Here is a 16,122-nt window from a genome sequence, read left to right as displayed (position 1 = left end):
AATCCCATGACACTACGTTTCCGGAAGCAAACATTACGCCAATCAGCGTGAGAAAACTCACATGTGGTAGCAAACTGGAAAAAGAGGGGACGCACATTTTGAACAAAGTTTCTGACGTACAATCATACTGGGGAATCTAAAGGTGAACACGAGCTATGTAACCAGTCTTTACTTTTCTTTCTTTAGAGATGTTGTATCGCTGTTGTTAATTAAACCAACATCCCAGCTAGCTAAACGCGGAGTAAAGTAGCTAGCTAGCTAACGTTAGCAATAGCAGATATTGGCAAGTCATGTAATGTTAGCTAGGCGTTTGAAGTGTCAGCTTTTTGATTAGCAACCAGGAAGACTGTCGGCTCAGCTGGCGTTTAAAACGTGCCTTCTTGTTTTCTATAGAAAATGTCTGCAGCTAAAGTGAAGATGCGGGGGAAGAAGCTGAGAAACCAGCCCGCCAGTGTTCAGTATCCATCTTCTCCCGTTAACGCGGAGAGCAGCCCAAAGAACGGAGGAGACACTCCTGTCACCGGTAACGTTTCAAATGCTCCAATAGTTAATAGTAATAATAATGTTCTTGTGATGCTGTAACGTTGTGCGTCCATTTCACTCTTTCTTTCTCCATGACCTCGTCTCCTCTTGCTACTGCATGGGCAGCAAACTTCAGTCTGAATCCTGCCTGACATCCTCAATTATTCCTATCTCTGTGAAGTAATTAACGTATTATTATTATTATTATTATTATTATTATTAATATTAACAAAAACATTGCTATAGGCCTCACAGTCCTTGTAAGCTCACTGCCAAATGTACTGTCTTCAACTTATTCCAACCGTGTGGAGGCAGAGTAAATAAAAGGGAATAATGCTTTTATGAGCAACATTTATGGTCAAATGAATGCATTCTGGGTAAAAATGAGGTGTGGGCTCCTGTGCTGTAATAAGTCTATCCTAGGCTCACTGCGTCAGTTATATAATCTTTTTTTTTTTGATTGTGCAAATATTGTGTAAGCATAATAAGAGAAATGAAAGGTTAAAGCCATATTTTGACACAAGGCTCTTTTTTTTTCTTCTTTTTTCTTTGATTTTTGAACATGCAAACACAATTGAACAAAATCAGAAACCCTCTCCCACCCCCCACCCTCCGGTCTCAAATGACACAAAAACAAACAAATAAGCAAAAACAATAACCGATCATAGTCGCTCTCCTCTAGTTCTTGTGATGCTGAGGTCATTAGGACTGATACCTGTGCTGCTGCGTTTCTCCATAGGTTGATAGTCGATGATTTGGCGATGATAGAGCTCAAGCATAACTATGTCCAGAAAATACACCAACCACTGTTTTATACAAAGCGAGTGGGGGGGGAGCCAGTGCTGAGCTATAATTTTCTTGGTTGCAGTTGAGCCGGCTAGCCAAATCTTCCTCTGTCTCCCAAGCAGGTGTAATTTAGAGTCGTCAATAAGTAACAAAACAATCGGGTCAGTAGGAATTTGACATCCTATCACATCAGATATTATTGATGTTGTTTTATTCCGAAACTCATGCACCTGTTCACACTCCCAGACCATGTGCAGGAAAGTTCCAGTTTGTTCAGCTTGACAGAATGTGACACAAGGCTCTTTTTAAAGTCAGAACCACAGGTTAAATATACTGTATAGGAGCCACCTTAAATCCTTATTTCTAATTTTATCGGGCATTATTAACAAACACATTTTTAAATAATGCGCTTACAACAGACCTATTGCCTGAGGGTCTGTGGCCCAAGAGCAGTTGTTTCCTTTTTCTTTTCTTTTTTTTACCTGTGATGGCCCTGAAATGACAAAATAATGATCTTCCCAAAGGTGTAGGTGTCCATGAGGGTCCATCTGATGTCCATCCATTTACAGCAAGGCCAAAGAACCCTCACCAACGGGGTGGGTGGGTCAGAGGACACCACAAAGATGGTGGAGGCTACGCCAAGGAGATGTCCAAGTACCTCACTGGTAAAGACACATTGTCCTACTCTTACTAATTCACACTGTACTGCATACTGTAAATAATTAATTGATTAAATGGTTTTGAAAGATTGCATAATGACTTCACTACCCTGTGTGATTGTCCAATGAGAAATCCTGATAGATCAATCTTTCACCATTTATTAGACTGCAGGGCATGGCGAAGTGATGAGATTTTACTTTTAGATCCATTGCTTTTGTGTGGTGCAGATCTTCTAGTCGTCCTTCAAGTAAACATTAAAGGACAAATCTGGTGCAAAATGAACCTAGGGGTTAATAACACGTGTGTACCGAGTCGACCGTTCTCTGGGATATGTTTTCATGCTAATTGAATGTGACCAGTTTTATCGCAAACCGCTGATTAGCTTATAAATCTAGTCGTCAGACAGTAGTGTTCATGTATACAGGCAGGCGCCATCTTGGTAAAACAGTCACGACCAGACGAACGCCGTGCAACGTGAGCTGAACTGTGACTTGAAGTCTCCCACGGTCCGGGGTTTCCCAATGGGTCGATAGGAATTACGTTTGTGAAATGTAATTACATGGAAATGCATGAATTATCTGTTTTTACGTGACAGTTCAACTCACGTTGCATGGCGTTCGACTGGTCGTGACTGTTTTCCCAAGATGGCGCCTGCCTGTATACGTGAACGCTACTGTCTTTATAAACTATCTTTTTAATAAACGGTCTGTCCACTTACAAAGTTCTCAATGCTTTCGGTTTACATGTAGGGACCCTCATTATGCTACTGTGGAAGTGTGGTGCTATTTTGAGCCTTGTTAGTGGTGTAGAAATAGAGATTTCTTTTTACTTTACTCGTGGCCCCGACGACTAGCGTTATAAGCTAATCAGCGGTTTGCGCTAAAACTGGTCACATTCAATTAGCATGAAAACAGATCCCAGAGAAGGGTCGACTCGGTACACATGTGTTATTAACCCCTAGGTTCATTTTGCGCCGGATTTGTCCTTTAAGTTATTGCAGTGTCACAGTGACGGGACATTTAAAATTCAGCGCAGTCACCCATCTCCCCCGCTCCCATTCCTATTCAGCTGGACCTTTTGCTAGGGCCAGAGCGGCAGAGGTGAGAACCATGCTGAAAGCTGTCACCAAGACAACGGGCAGCTGCCATGTGTTTGGAGCCCTGCCCAAACACATGAGGAGACGGGCCATGAGCCACAACACCAAGCGGCTCCCTCGCAGACTGAGAGATGCAGCCAACAGAATGGTAAAGCTTAGCATAGTTTTTCTTTAAGCATCTTAATGTCCCACTTAAGATTCAATGTCCCTTGTTCCGTAGACAGTGACATTTCTGTTCCCTTCCTCCTCCAGCGGGAGAAGAGCCTCCAGGCCGGCTCAAAGAAGAAGAAGGAACAGGCAAAGAGCAAGAGTCGCAAGGCCCGCCGCCGGCACGGAAATCTGCTGCTGGAGTTCAACCGCCGCCAGAGGAAGAACGTGTGGCTGGAAACGCACATTTGGCACGCCAAGCGCTTCCACATGGTTAAAAAGTGGGGCTACTGCCTCGGGGACAGACCCACATACAAGTGCTACCGGCCTAGCTACAGGGCAATGACCAACCACTGCCTGCTACAGGTAACCATCACAAAATTAGAGTGTGTGTTGTGTAATATTTTTTTGTCACAAAATTAGGATTGTAATGACCTGACCTTTTTTTTCTTTTCAACTTAGGACCTTTCTTACTACTGCTGCATAGAGCTACAGGGAGAGGAAGACGAGCTGCTGGCTGCTCTCTCACAGCTATGCAGCAAGGAGGCCGGTGAGAACACGCCGAATACTTATGTTTTGTCTTTGAGCAATGCGTCATACTCTGAAAGCCCTGCTCACCGGAGGGGAAAACAATCGGCGCCACGATATTCAACAAAGTGCTAACGAAATGCCTTTAATGCATGTCAAAGGATTATTTTAGCAACCTATGTCTACTAGGGCTGCAACAACGAACGTGGGAGCATTTCACACTAAATCAATCAGAAACGTGTTAATTGCAAGATAAGCAAAAGCGACACGGCATGGCACGGGCGCACCACGGTGATGAGTCAGCACCTAAAACATAAACCTGTTGAGTCCTTGATGAGGAGGAAGGGAGTTCAACAGCAGGGTAAAGTCACTACACTATCCTACTTCTGTTCCGGTCTGAAGGGAGGAACGTACCGTCCCTCCAGTAGCTCTTCTGGTGCTGCTGTTTACTCGTTATCCAGCTGACTAGCATGACAAGCTAGCGTTAGCTCGGTAATAACAGTAATAAAGCAGGGGTGGTATAGTTTACAAGACTAAAGACATGGTTTTATTCACTCGCCTTTTTTGGCCCATTCATTTTTCAATCTGTTATGTATATATTATGTGCTTTGTCCCATATCACTTATTGTTGACAAATATAATAGTGTGTGGTGTATAAACAAACTTAACTTGCACTTACTACAATGATGGTAATAATTTAATGAATAAGTGTCTGTCTGTCTGTCTGTGTGTGTGTCTTGTCTGTAGCTGCTATTTGGGTTACTTACCTTTACACAACTATTAACTAAAACAATAAGTATGTATGTATTGAGTTTATGTAAATTAATGCTTTTTTTTTTTATCCGATTCATCGATTACCGGTAATCAAAAAAATAATCGACAGATTAATCGATTATTAAAATAATCGTTAGTTGCAGCCCTAATGTCTACCAGAGATGATAAGTTAGCTGATAGTAAGCTGATGTTAGCTCTGTGTAAGCAAGCTAAGGCACTTGCAAACACAATACTGCAGAGATCTTCAACAAATATAAATCAGTCCATTTGTGAAAAACCACATTGATGATAGGCTTACTAGCCTATAGGTAAGGTAGTCATCCACAGATGCAGTTATTCCTAAAGATCAAACATTACTGTGCCCAATTTAACAATGAAACCTGATTAATAAAATCATGGAGGGAATTGATAAGAAGGCACCTTCACGCACAGGACTTCAATGCTCCGTCTCTATACTGCGTATGTGGACCTATTTTAACCATGTATCCTTCCTCTGAGTTTTAAGTGGTAACCTGCGTACTGTTAGCAACCTCACAATTGAAAGACGAGTAGATCAGTACTTAATATCTAAAAGTTTAAAGTTCAGAATTAATTTCAATGATAAAAGTTTAATTTGAATGTTTAGAGTAATATGGAAGTGGTGTATGATTCCAGGTCCTACATTTGCTGCAGCAGTGTGTCTATCAGGGCGAAGACAGGGCAGTGTGGTGGTGTACCGAGCAGGACTGTACCCCTCGCAGCCCCTGGGCCCTGTCACCTTCCTCTGGAGACCCCGTACACAGGGCTCAACCCACAGGCAGCTGTGGATTTGGGCTCATCCCAATATGAAACAGGTACGGTGGGATTTAGGGATGTAATGGACGAGACACGAGATTGAGTTCACGAGACGAGATTTAAACACTATTTTAAAGACAATTTTTAAATGGTGAAGTATAACTGCAAAAAGTCTTTATTCAATCGAAAGTCACAAAATGAAAAATGACCACTGTGACAGCTTTTGCCACAAACTCAAATGGCTTCTCTCCTGTATAACTAACCTCTTTGGACCTAATACCTGCGGCGCCCCTCTCTCCTCCCAAACCTGTCCCTACAACCTATTAAATCAAATAATTAATAATTTCTTACACTGCGTTGTTTTATTTGCATGTCCTTATAAATTGCTCTTCTTTAATGATTTATGTAAAGCACTTTAAATTGCCTTGTTGCTAAAAGGTGCTATAGAAATATAGTTCCCTTGGTCAGTCACCAGAAAAAATGTAATCTGGATCAAATTGATACGGATTTGGAAATCCCATGCTTTGCTATCCAGGATCAGCTGATCCATCTTACTTTCATGCCAGTTTCTTAATGGAACATTGGATTGGATCACTGTGATCCAAATATCAAATTCCAGGATTACCAAATCCTGTTTACGAGAGCCTTAAATGGAACCAACAGTGTACTGGCTCAGCAAAGAACAACAGGTAGGCAAAATACTGGTGGCCACAAATAGCCATGGTTTGTTTTAATTTAAGAAACAGAAAAACTGTAATAAACTGAAACATTTTACATTCTTTATTTTGTTATGTTGTTTGTTTACCATATCTCATTAGACGTGACATGTTTCACATATGCTTCAAATATGAAGAAATGTATATATCATCAGTAAACATTGATTTTGTGATCATTCACTTAAAAAAACAAAAAACATTCTGATTTTATTTGGTTCGAAAAATCACAACGGAATCCACCCTTCTGATGGGATCAGGATAATCCTGTTTTTTTGGGATCAAATAGATCCCAAACCGAGTTCAAAGTTTTGAAAAACCCAAAGGGCAGGTTTGATCCAGGTTTGATGCAGTGTCTCGCTGTGAATTTAACAAACTGCAGAGGTGTGTGTGTTCTCTGTGAAAGATGCAAAGAGGACAGAGAAGCTCACGCTTACTGAGGTACTAGAATTTGGCACAGAGTGATTTTATGAATTGTTCCTCATTAGTACCAACATAATTCTGCACTTGTGTAAGAAATATTGTTAAGTTTTAATCTCGTGGGACAAGATCTTGTCACACCTCTATATGCTAGTGAATGTAGTCAGTAACTGTGTGTGCTCCTTGCAGGACCTTCTTCCCGAGTTACAGGCTGTGTGCCAGTGTTGTGAGGCGGTAGTTCCTCCAGTGGTGACACCTGCTGAGGTTGTTCCGACCATAGAACCAGAGGAAAAGCCCGAAAAGACTGCTGAGGCCATGTCCATGACTGGAACCAAGAGAAAGCGAACATTGAAGGATGCCGGTGGACCTCCTGCCAAGAAAATCCTGGGAGATGGAACCAGATCTCCCACCACCCCAGTCACCTGGAAGTCCAGCTCAAATGGAATAGTTATAAAGTTAGTAGTTAGTGAATTCAACTGATTAACTAAGATTAACTATTTGGCTTGGAAGAATTGTTTTCACTCCAAATGGGAATGGTGATTATTAATTTTATTATTCAATTCGACATTTCTGTATTCCATTCTGTTGCAGTGATCTCACCATGGAGATTGTACGCTATCGCCTGATTGGACCACAGTCCAATTCTGTTCTGGCCGAAACTGTGGAAGCCGCTACAGACTGTGATGTAAGAATTATGGTCTTGACAACATGAAAAGCAGAAAGCCTCTGGCACAAACTTGCACTTCACTCTGAAGAACCGTGTTGTTGTTGTTGTTGTTGTTTTCTCTTTAAGGAAATGAGTAAATCCCAGCCCTCTTCCCTCTGGTGGCCTGAGCACTGCAAAAACGAGACCAAGATGAATCTGCATCGACAACAAGCTGATGTCTTTCACATACTGAAAGGTCTTTCGTTATTTTATTGTCAATGTGAATGAGAATACTTTTGCTTTTTGTCACCTAGTACTTACGTTTTGCCGTGTGGTTAGCTATGTGTATGCTTGTTTATCTAATCATGACTGTTATTCATCCAGGCCTCTATTCCACTGGAGAGCTCCCCTCAGGCACAGTGCTGGGTCTGACTGTAGATGACCCCAGGCTGACTTTACCAACAAAGAAGGTTAAAGCTTTGCCCTGTGTAAAGCAGGCACAAGGTAAACTCTGACCTACCAGACAGACTGTGGAGGAGTGTGGGCACTGAGCTGTTAGTTGACACATACACATAGTTAAAAGCAAATTATTTCCTAAGACTCGAATCCTACCTTCTATTTCCTAATGCGGACTTTGACATATGTCATAGTGTGCAGATTGATCTAATGTTCCTTTTCACTTATGCCAGCCCAATAAGTTTAATTATATAGCACATATCAAGATCAGGTAACACTATGTGCTTTAAAATGGAAAATAAAATAGCGAGTAGGTCAAAGTAGGTCATATCTATAGTTGAGCATAGAATCAGTCTGTTGTTTCTGTTCATGAGGTTGTTTCATTGAGTACACATCTGGTTCTGTGCTCCAGGGGGCCTCTGCCTGGCCATGCAGATGTTCCAGGTTCGAATCCTGGCAGGACCCTGTACTCCAAACACACCCTCAGTGACAGACAACAGCTGATTCAGTGGCTATGAAAAGATAAGGGATTGGTTTCAGCCAGGGTTTCTACTTTGCACGTTTCTAGTTTGGTAGCCTCAATTTGCTCAATTCTGAAAAAAGTAAATAAAATGTGTTAATCCCTTCACTGTAGAGCTTTTCTCAGCTTGCACATTTCCAGTTTACAATAATGTTAGTAGGGCTGTCCTCGACTAAAGAAATTCTTAGTTGACTAACACTTATACGATTTTGTCGACTAATCGATTAGTTGATTTAATTGACAGAGCTGTGCGCTTTGAGAGGTGGTTAAGACTAGAAAAGCACAATATAAATGTAGTTAATTAACCATCTGTAAAACTGAGTTTCTCCACAATTAATCCTGCAAAAGCACCACTTTAAATCTTGTGTTTACCATAAATGTGCTCATGAGTTTCTTGGAAATGAGTAATTAAGCATGAATAAGCATAAAAAATGACAAATCGACTAAATAAATCTTAGTCGACTAAGACCAAAACGACTGATTAGTCGACTAATCGACTAAGAGGTGGCAGCCCTAAATGTCAGGCCAAAGGAAATCCAGTCAAACTAGGGATGCTGGTCATACAGGAGCGTGCCATGTGTGTGCTGTGTTTGTTTCAGAGGTGGACGAGGAGAAGAGGAGGGAGCTGATGTTGCGAGGAGTACCAGAACACTGTTGTCAGAGTTACCTGTGGGAGCAGTCTGTCCGCGACAACGTCACTGAAAACAAGATATCAGAGCAGGTAGTTTATTGTTTCCTTACAACCATAAATGTCATACAGCACTTTTCAGAAATTGTTATCAAACTTTTGCTTACAGTGTATGTTCCTTATTTACTATCTTAATGCTTTTTCTATGTCTTAGCCTAACATCTCTATTTCTAGAAGCAGAGATAAGTATGGTTAAGTACCGACCTTTGATACTTTTTAGGCACAGACCGAATTGCCTCCATAGTATCGAGTATCGAGGGGGGGGAAGCCTTGTCATTCAATACCAAATTTCAATACTTAAGAAAATGTATATTGTTGTCTCTATTGTACAGGATGTGTCTATATTACTAAGAGATTACTAATTACTAATAATTACTGATTACTAATAGAGTTAACACCTACCAAAGTCAAATTCCTTGGGTATGTCAGTATACTTGGCCAATTAAACGGATTCTGGTTCTGAAAAATCTCATCAGCCTCAGTGAGCCAATCTAAATAATGCTGGTGATTGGCGGTCTAATTTTACACGTCAAAGAGGCATGTAGGAAAAACTACGCTACGCACAGAGACGGCTAAAATACAGCACAGAGACGTGTGTGCTGCTGTTGTATTTTGAGAGGCTTGACTACAGCGTGTGTCACACAGGTGTAAAGGCGCAGCTGAACAACAACAACAAATATTTGTACCATAATGTGTAATGTAATTTCTTTTAGTTAAAATGGATTTTTATAAAATTGCTATCGCAAAAAGTATCGTTCAGGAACCAGTATCAATGTCATGATAGTGGTAATGGTATCGGTATGTGTACCGGTATCGAAAATCTTTAAACAATCCCAAGCCCTAGAGATGAGCTTAGATGTTGCTCTTACCTCCAGCATTTTCTCTGTGTCTACAGGATTTGAACCGTATGAGGAGCGAGGTGCTGGTGCCGGGCTCCAGGCTGAGCCCCACCCCCCTGCAGGGCAGAGTCCCTGTCCTGCTGGTTCACCAGCCGGGCAAGCAGCAGGGACATGAAATGAGCTCCTGGGGTGCTGGGTGGGACCTGCTGCTTCCTAAAGGATGGGGCATGGCCTTCTGGGTCCCACTGGTACGTAGCATGGACCGTTCCTTTTTTTTGGATTGAATTTCACGTCGTCATCTTTTCATTTCTGCCAGGAAGTAGCCGTTTTGGAACTATTTTATTTTCCCTGCAGTAGTAGCAGTAAGTTTGGTTTAAAGTTTCAGTGTGTAACTTTTTTGATATTAAGGAACGTCCGTTACATTCAAGCCGTTGCTACAAAGCTAATTAAGACTATCAGCTCCACACAACTCTCTCTGGATGTCTCAGTATGTTCAGAAGATTGTCGTCCGGCGACTTTCCCGCGCAGAAACTCAAGTGAAGATAATGACCTCTTCTGAAGAGTCCATCATGTTTATTTAATCCTCCGTGTCCTCCTTGGCTACTAGCAACTGGGTGGAGGAGGGGTGGGGGCGCGTGCGCAATCACGTAAGGCTGGTATCACAATGTGACATCATGACTTCGTGTAAACATACATGCCGCTTTCTAAAGCCAAGTGGCGTGTTATCTGTACGTATTTTGAGCTATCTGCGTGTATGTCTACGCCGTATCCAGTGGACAGGTTGCAGACTGAAATCAATAAGTGGCGTATGTATGACACGCCATTACGTATGCCATTTGGCATGTTATCAAGACGCATAATCGCTTTTTGGACGGTTGGGTTTAGGAAAACAATAACGGGACCCCCCCCAACCAACCTCCCTAAGCAGATTTAGCAGATAATTGACACAATTGAAAGGTAATGTAAGTCAATGGAGGCCAAACAGCGTTGATAAAACACACTAAAAAGCGATTATGCGTCCTCATAACACGCCAAAATGGCATACGAATTGGTGAATACGCCACTTATTGAGATCAGTCTGTGTATCATGTTTACGCGCCAACAGTTCTGCTGTCATTACTTAGAATTCCTCATGGGGGCGACAGAAACTATAGCTTTAACTTTGGTCAAAACATTTTTAAAATAGCCATTTCATTCTGATGAGCTGTGATGTGGAAACCAACATAATTTCACATATTCTGGCTGATTTAGACAATAATACATATCAGCCATATAATATCAGAGTGAAAAGGCCTACTTGGTAAAAAGATCTGGGGGATATGGATTTTTATAAAACAAATGTGTAGCCTTCCCTGTATTTTACAGCAGGTGCTGTGAGGCTGCATGCACTTTCTACAATCCAGGATATAATGCAGTGGATGTCAGAATGGAAAGCTCTGTGAAATATGTTTTCATTATTTAGTTGCCCCTGTCCATGTTTTAAGGCAGTCCCATTTTGTTTGGACAAGCACTGTGAAATGTTAAATGTACCTTGAAATTTAAAGGCGGACTAAAAGCCTTCAGGTTTGCTTTATTTGGCAAGTTCCCTAAAATCCAGTGTCGTGCCTTGTTTCTCCCCCTGCCAGGTGTACAGAGGAGTTTGCATCGGAGGGCTGAACATGAGTCTGAAACACTCTCAGAATAAAGGAGCCCCCCACTTCCCCCACGATTACCCAGACTGCCCTGCAGGTGTTCGTTTTCAGGAGGAGCAGGAGACTCAGCTCCTAGACAAGTTCAAAAGGTCAGCTGCAAACTGAGGTGTGCGTGTGCGTGTGCGTGTGCGTGTGAGATTTTCTGTGGGGACATTTTGTGCTGCCAAAACTTTATCTTGTAATATTATTTTGGCATGTCAGCCTGCTGATAGAAAACAGAATCTTAAGAACTTTCCCAGAATATAGAAGGTCCAATTTACAGATGGATGTGTTGCAACAATATATTTTAGTCAACCATTGGCAAACTTTAAATGATCCTTTTTAAACTGTGTTAAACATGTATTCATAGCATGAACAAACATAAAAAGTAAGGTGATAATGATAGTGTTGGAACTAAAGATGCTTTCTAGTGGCCTGTTGCTGTATGACTGTACATCGTCTGCTAGGAAAAGATCATATTCACTAGCCTGTATGTATGTACGTTACACATTTTATCATGATACGATATCTCGATTCTTTGGACAATAATATAATATTAGCTTATTTCACAAAGTCTACCACATTACCATTTTGATTTGATTCAATTCAAGGGCCTGCGATCGATATTAGATTATATCCATAGACTGTAAATATGAATGGACAAAGCATCCGGTTCAGCAAAGTGCTGCAAATGCGGAATTGCCTTAAAGCTGCATTCTATCTGAATTCCAGCGGGGGGCGACACGTGCAGTTGCAAAAGGTCTGTTTCTGTAGAAGTCTATAAGAAAGTGACCCACTTCTCACTTGATTTATTATCTCAGTAAACATTTTTATAATGAGTTTATGGTCTCAATCGCTAGTTTTAAGTCGTCTGCAACACAGAATGATGTTCATTTTTTGAATTATGCTCTTGTTGATTTTAAAATTGGCGATAAAGCAGGGGGTGTTTTAGGACGTGATTGCCAGTGAAAGTGTGTAATGTAATTGTCCCATCCGCAACCAGGATGGCTGCGCCCGTAACGCCAAACTCGACAACTCATAGCAGATCTTCACAAACCAATGGGTGACGTCACACATGCTCTGTCCATTAATATTATACAGTCTATTATTCTATCATATGCTCATTGAACATAATCGGTCATTTCTATTAACTCCCAAAGAACAACTAAAATATGATTTTGACAATTTAAATTAAAAACAAACTATTCTTTTTTTTAAAATAAGAATAAATGTAAAGTGGAAATTTCAAAATAAAGGTGCATCTCAAAGAAGATATGTATCAATATTTTCACTTTAAAGTAATGATATTGGATCATTAATCATTTAATTGATGCATTGATCTGGGTTGATGTATGGTTCCCAGCCTGCAGCCTAAGTAGGTGGTGAGAACGTCAGTGGATTAGAGGCTTAGCTCCAAAGCTCTGACCCCAGTTAATTTCCATCATGCAGATATTACCCAGCATGCAGATATTACCCAGCATGCAGATATTACCCAGCATGCAGATATTACCCAGCATGCAGATATTACCCAGCATGCAGACGAGATGGTAATGAGGCTGCGTGCTTCTCATCCACTGTGTGCTGCGCGGCCGTCGTGATCGGTTTGATAAATTGGTGGGGTTGCACCCAGCGCTCTGACAAGGGTTTCACCTTCTGACCTCTCCTGTAGGCGTCCGCCCGCCAAAAGGACCAATTACATTAAACATGGCTGTCTGGCTCCGTTCTGTTGCCCGTGGCAACAGCTGGCCGAGGAATGGGAGCTTATCTCGAGGCACGGAGGAGAGGAGCGGAAAGGAGACCAGACCCAAACTGCAGCAGAGGCCGACGCGCTGATGACATCACATGGAGATATCCCTGTAACCAAGCCCCCGAGCCCAGTCACTGTACTGAGGTAAATTATTGTCTTTATATACATGTTTGTGATAGATAGATAGATAGATGATTTATTCCTTCTTTTTTTTTTAATCCCCCTACATGTCATTAACTCAAAACACGCATCCACTGCAGTTTTAAGCCAAACTCCCTTAAGACATTTTTAACATTCTGCACATCTAAATCACACTTCTAACAATATTAATGTAGTTGACTTTTAAAGGTCCCTTGAGCATGAATGTGCTCTTTTTTTTGGGGGGGGGTTTGTGCTCCAATCATCACATTTTTTTATTGAGACGCCAGCGCAGCTTTTGACAGGCTTGATGCATGGTGCTTCTCCAGTTTACCTTCCCTTTCATCATCATGTCCCTGATGAGAATACCCAAAGTACATCCAGCCTCAAATTGCTGCAATACATCACAGAGTAGTAGTGGGGGAGTTGCATCTATACTCATAAAACCATCACACAAGCTTTGAGTAATGACTTACTTTATGAGAAAAAAAATATTGGATTAATTTTTTTCCCTGTCCATTGGCTGCCTTTTTTGTTTTCAGCATTATAAATTAAACATGGGCTTCAACAAAATTTTATGTCTCTCAGGGTGTTTAATGGGGCCAATGCAACTTTTCTTTTGAATATGAATCATTTGATATAAACTGATATCGGTTGTTTTTATGCTTCCTAGGAACAGAAAGTCACTGAGGCTGCTCTCCGGCTGGTGCAGACCCACAACCTCCAAAGGCCAGAGGCGGTGCCGTATTGGGGAGGTGCCCCCTCTCGACCACTCAGCTCTGACGTCGTTTCTGACTGTGCATGGGATGAGTCTGGTGTGGGTGCGTCTGACAATACTGTCCAAGGGCAGACCAGAGCTCCACGCCATGGTGTCTGCACCAACCGCAGAGGACCTGAAGCTGCTGAAGAAAGAGTCTGCCAGCGGCCCCCAGGAGCCCACGCACAAAGACCACTTTAAAAGTAGAATCAGACGCCGAAAGAAAGCCCCCAAGAAAGCCGCCACGTCACCTTTGTGTCGCGATGAGGCTAAGGGCAAAGAGTCAGCCCTTCCCTCTGCCTCCGAACCCAACCCCGCTACGTCTGAAGACGCCAAATCCTCCTCCCAGTCTCCTTCGCACCTCGTCATCGGGCTGTGGCCGGATCCTCTGCCGAGTGTCACCGCTCACTGCTCCCGGGTGACTTTGGGCTGGGTCACCCAGGGCGACTTCTCCCTGTCTGCAGGCTGTGGGGAGGCTCTGGGGTTCGTCAGCGTCGCCGGTCTCCTTAACACCCTCCTGAACCAGCCGATGGAGCACCGAGGAATGCTGCTGCTGCGCGACCCCACATCCCTGCACTACCACTTTGCTAAAATCAACATAGAGGTCTGATAGAAACATCTGAACGCTTCTACTTAACTTCCAAAAACCTCTGAATTCTTGGGTAACGGAGAAAGATCGACACGACTTCTGGCCTGCAAAGGCCTGAAATTAGATGTAATCAAGTGGCATGATTCCTGATTCACTAAGTGATCCCTGTGCCTTGATGGTCTATGTTTGGCTGAAGACTGACTGGCATGGAGAGGGCATGACTTCAAGCTACCTGGTGGTGGTGTTGAAACAAGAATTTTTTTGTTCTGCACATTTTACTCTGGGAACAGGCACCCTTATTGTTTTAGTTAAAGTGCTCATATTATGCTCATTTTCAGGTTCATAATTGTATGTAGAGGTTATATCATTTTAGGTTTACATGGTTTAATTTTTAAAAAACACCATATTTTAGTTGTACTGCACATTGCTGCAGCTCCTCTTTTCACCCTGTGTGTTGAGCTCTCTGTTTTAGCTACAGAGTGAGACATCTCACTTCTGTACCATGTTTGTTGGGAGTCGCACATGCTCAGTACGTAGGTAAGGACTACTAGCCAGTCAGAAGCAGAGTATGAGGGCGTGCCATGCTAGCAGCAAGGCAAGCATTATAACGTGTTACTGAAGTAAAGGCTGGACTACAATAGAGATGTTTGGAGCAGTTTGTGAACAGTGTTTTCTGTTGGAGATGGTAAGTCCCTTTGGGGGGGACTTTGGGCTTTTTCACTTTGTAAACCTATAACATGCCCAAAAAAGATATATAACACAAAGGGGGAAAAGCCAAAAAGCATAATATGAGCACTTTAAGAAAGGTTGGTTGTGTTTTCATACCAATGCCTTTGTCAGAGGGATGCTCCACAAAGTGATCTGTTAAATACGGTTTTCTTTCATCAACTGGGTTTTCACGATGATTTAACATCCCTCTATATCCATGCTAATAATGTCAGGAGTATTTGTTGGTGCCATTCTATTATTTTTAATAAGCCAAAAATAATGGCTTTGAATTTGAGAAGAGTGTCAGTTTCTGTTAAAAATGCCCCTGCATGAAAAGGTTTTGTTAGAACATAAGCTAATAAAATACCCATACTGCACTTGACAGAATTGTTCATATGTGGGTAATTACTGTCACCTTCTGTGTAGGACCATACAGGTGTTAGAGCACACTGAATAATTAAACCTCCAGTAGTGAGAAATGCATTATGGCCCGGCCTTTATAAGTAAATGCATTGAACAACTGATACTTTAACATGCATTCTTTTTAAAGCTGCACTGGCATGAAAACTGGTTTCCCACACATCCCATAATGTGTAGGTGGTAGATAAAAGTTTTGTTGCTTAGCAACACTAAAGTTTGGTAGCAGTTGAGTGTGTAGTCTGAGGTTACTCTGAGGTAAAGAAGGGCAGGCATTAGTGCTTTTATAAACTAATATACAAATACAACTTCTTGGAATCTGCTTTCAGAGTGAAGCATGCTCAAGTATTTCACAGACTAATTCAAACCTGCCAGAGAAGGGAGAGCAATTTAAAAATCTATTAGCCACAAGGGAAGGTTTATATAAGTACTACTACACTACTCTTCGGTTTGTTATTTCATATTTAAGTGAATTCACTTCACAGATCAACACAACCCGTACAAAGAGCTTCCCCTGCCATTAGAGG

General features: G+C 41.9%; 1 protein-coding gene across 2 annotated transcripts; it reads left to right on the top strand.

Moving 5' to 3' along the window:
* Window positions 1-12: 12 nt before the first annotated feature.
* On the top strand, window positions 13-14,837 carry pop1 (POP1 homolog, ribonuclease P/MRP subunit). Of its 2 annotated transcripts, none has more exons than XM_028581637.1 (16): window positions 13-142; window positions 394-523; window positions 1,839-1,973; window positions 3,037-3,212; window positions 3,317-3,577; window positions 3,674-3,761; window positions 5,168-5,346; window positions 6,610-6,875; window positions 7,012-7,105; window positions 7,214-7,322; window positions 7,451-7,570; window positions 8,642-8,763; window positions 9,626-9,817; window positions 11,195-11,349; window positions 12,909-13,130; window positions 13,798-14,837. In XM_028581637.1, exons 2-16 carry the CDS (start codon window positions 397-399, stop codon window positions 14,489-14,491), a joined length of 2,940 nt encoding a protein of 979 aa, XP_028437438.1. In that variant the 5' UTR covers window positions 13-142; window positions 394-396; the 3' UTR covers window positions 14,492-14,837. The 2 variants fall into 2 exon arrangements, with proteins under 2 accessions (XP_028437438.1, XP_028437437.1); XM_028581636.1 differs by having other exon boundaries at window positions 1,833-1,973.
* The last annotated feature ends 1,285 nt before the right edge of the window (window positions 14,838-16,122 follow it).

Source organism: Perca flavescens, chromosome 6 (assembly GCF_004354835.1).
Source record: "Perca flavescens isolate YP-PL-M2 chromosome 6, PFLA_1.0, whole genome shotgun sequence".
Taxonomy (NCBI): Eukaryota; Metazoa; Chordata; class Actinopteri; order Perciformes; family Percidae; genus Perca; species Perca flavescens.
Note: the sequence above shows the minus strand (reverse complement) of the source record. Positions and strands in the feature narration are given on the sequence as shown.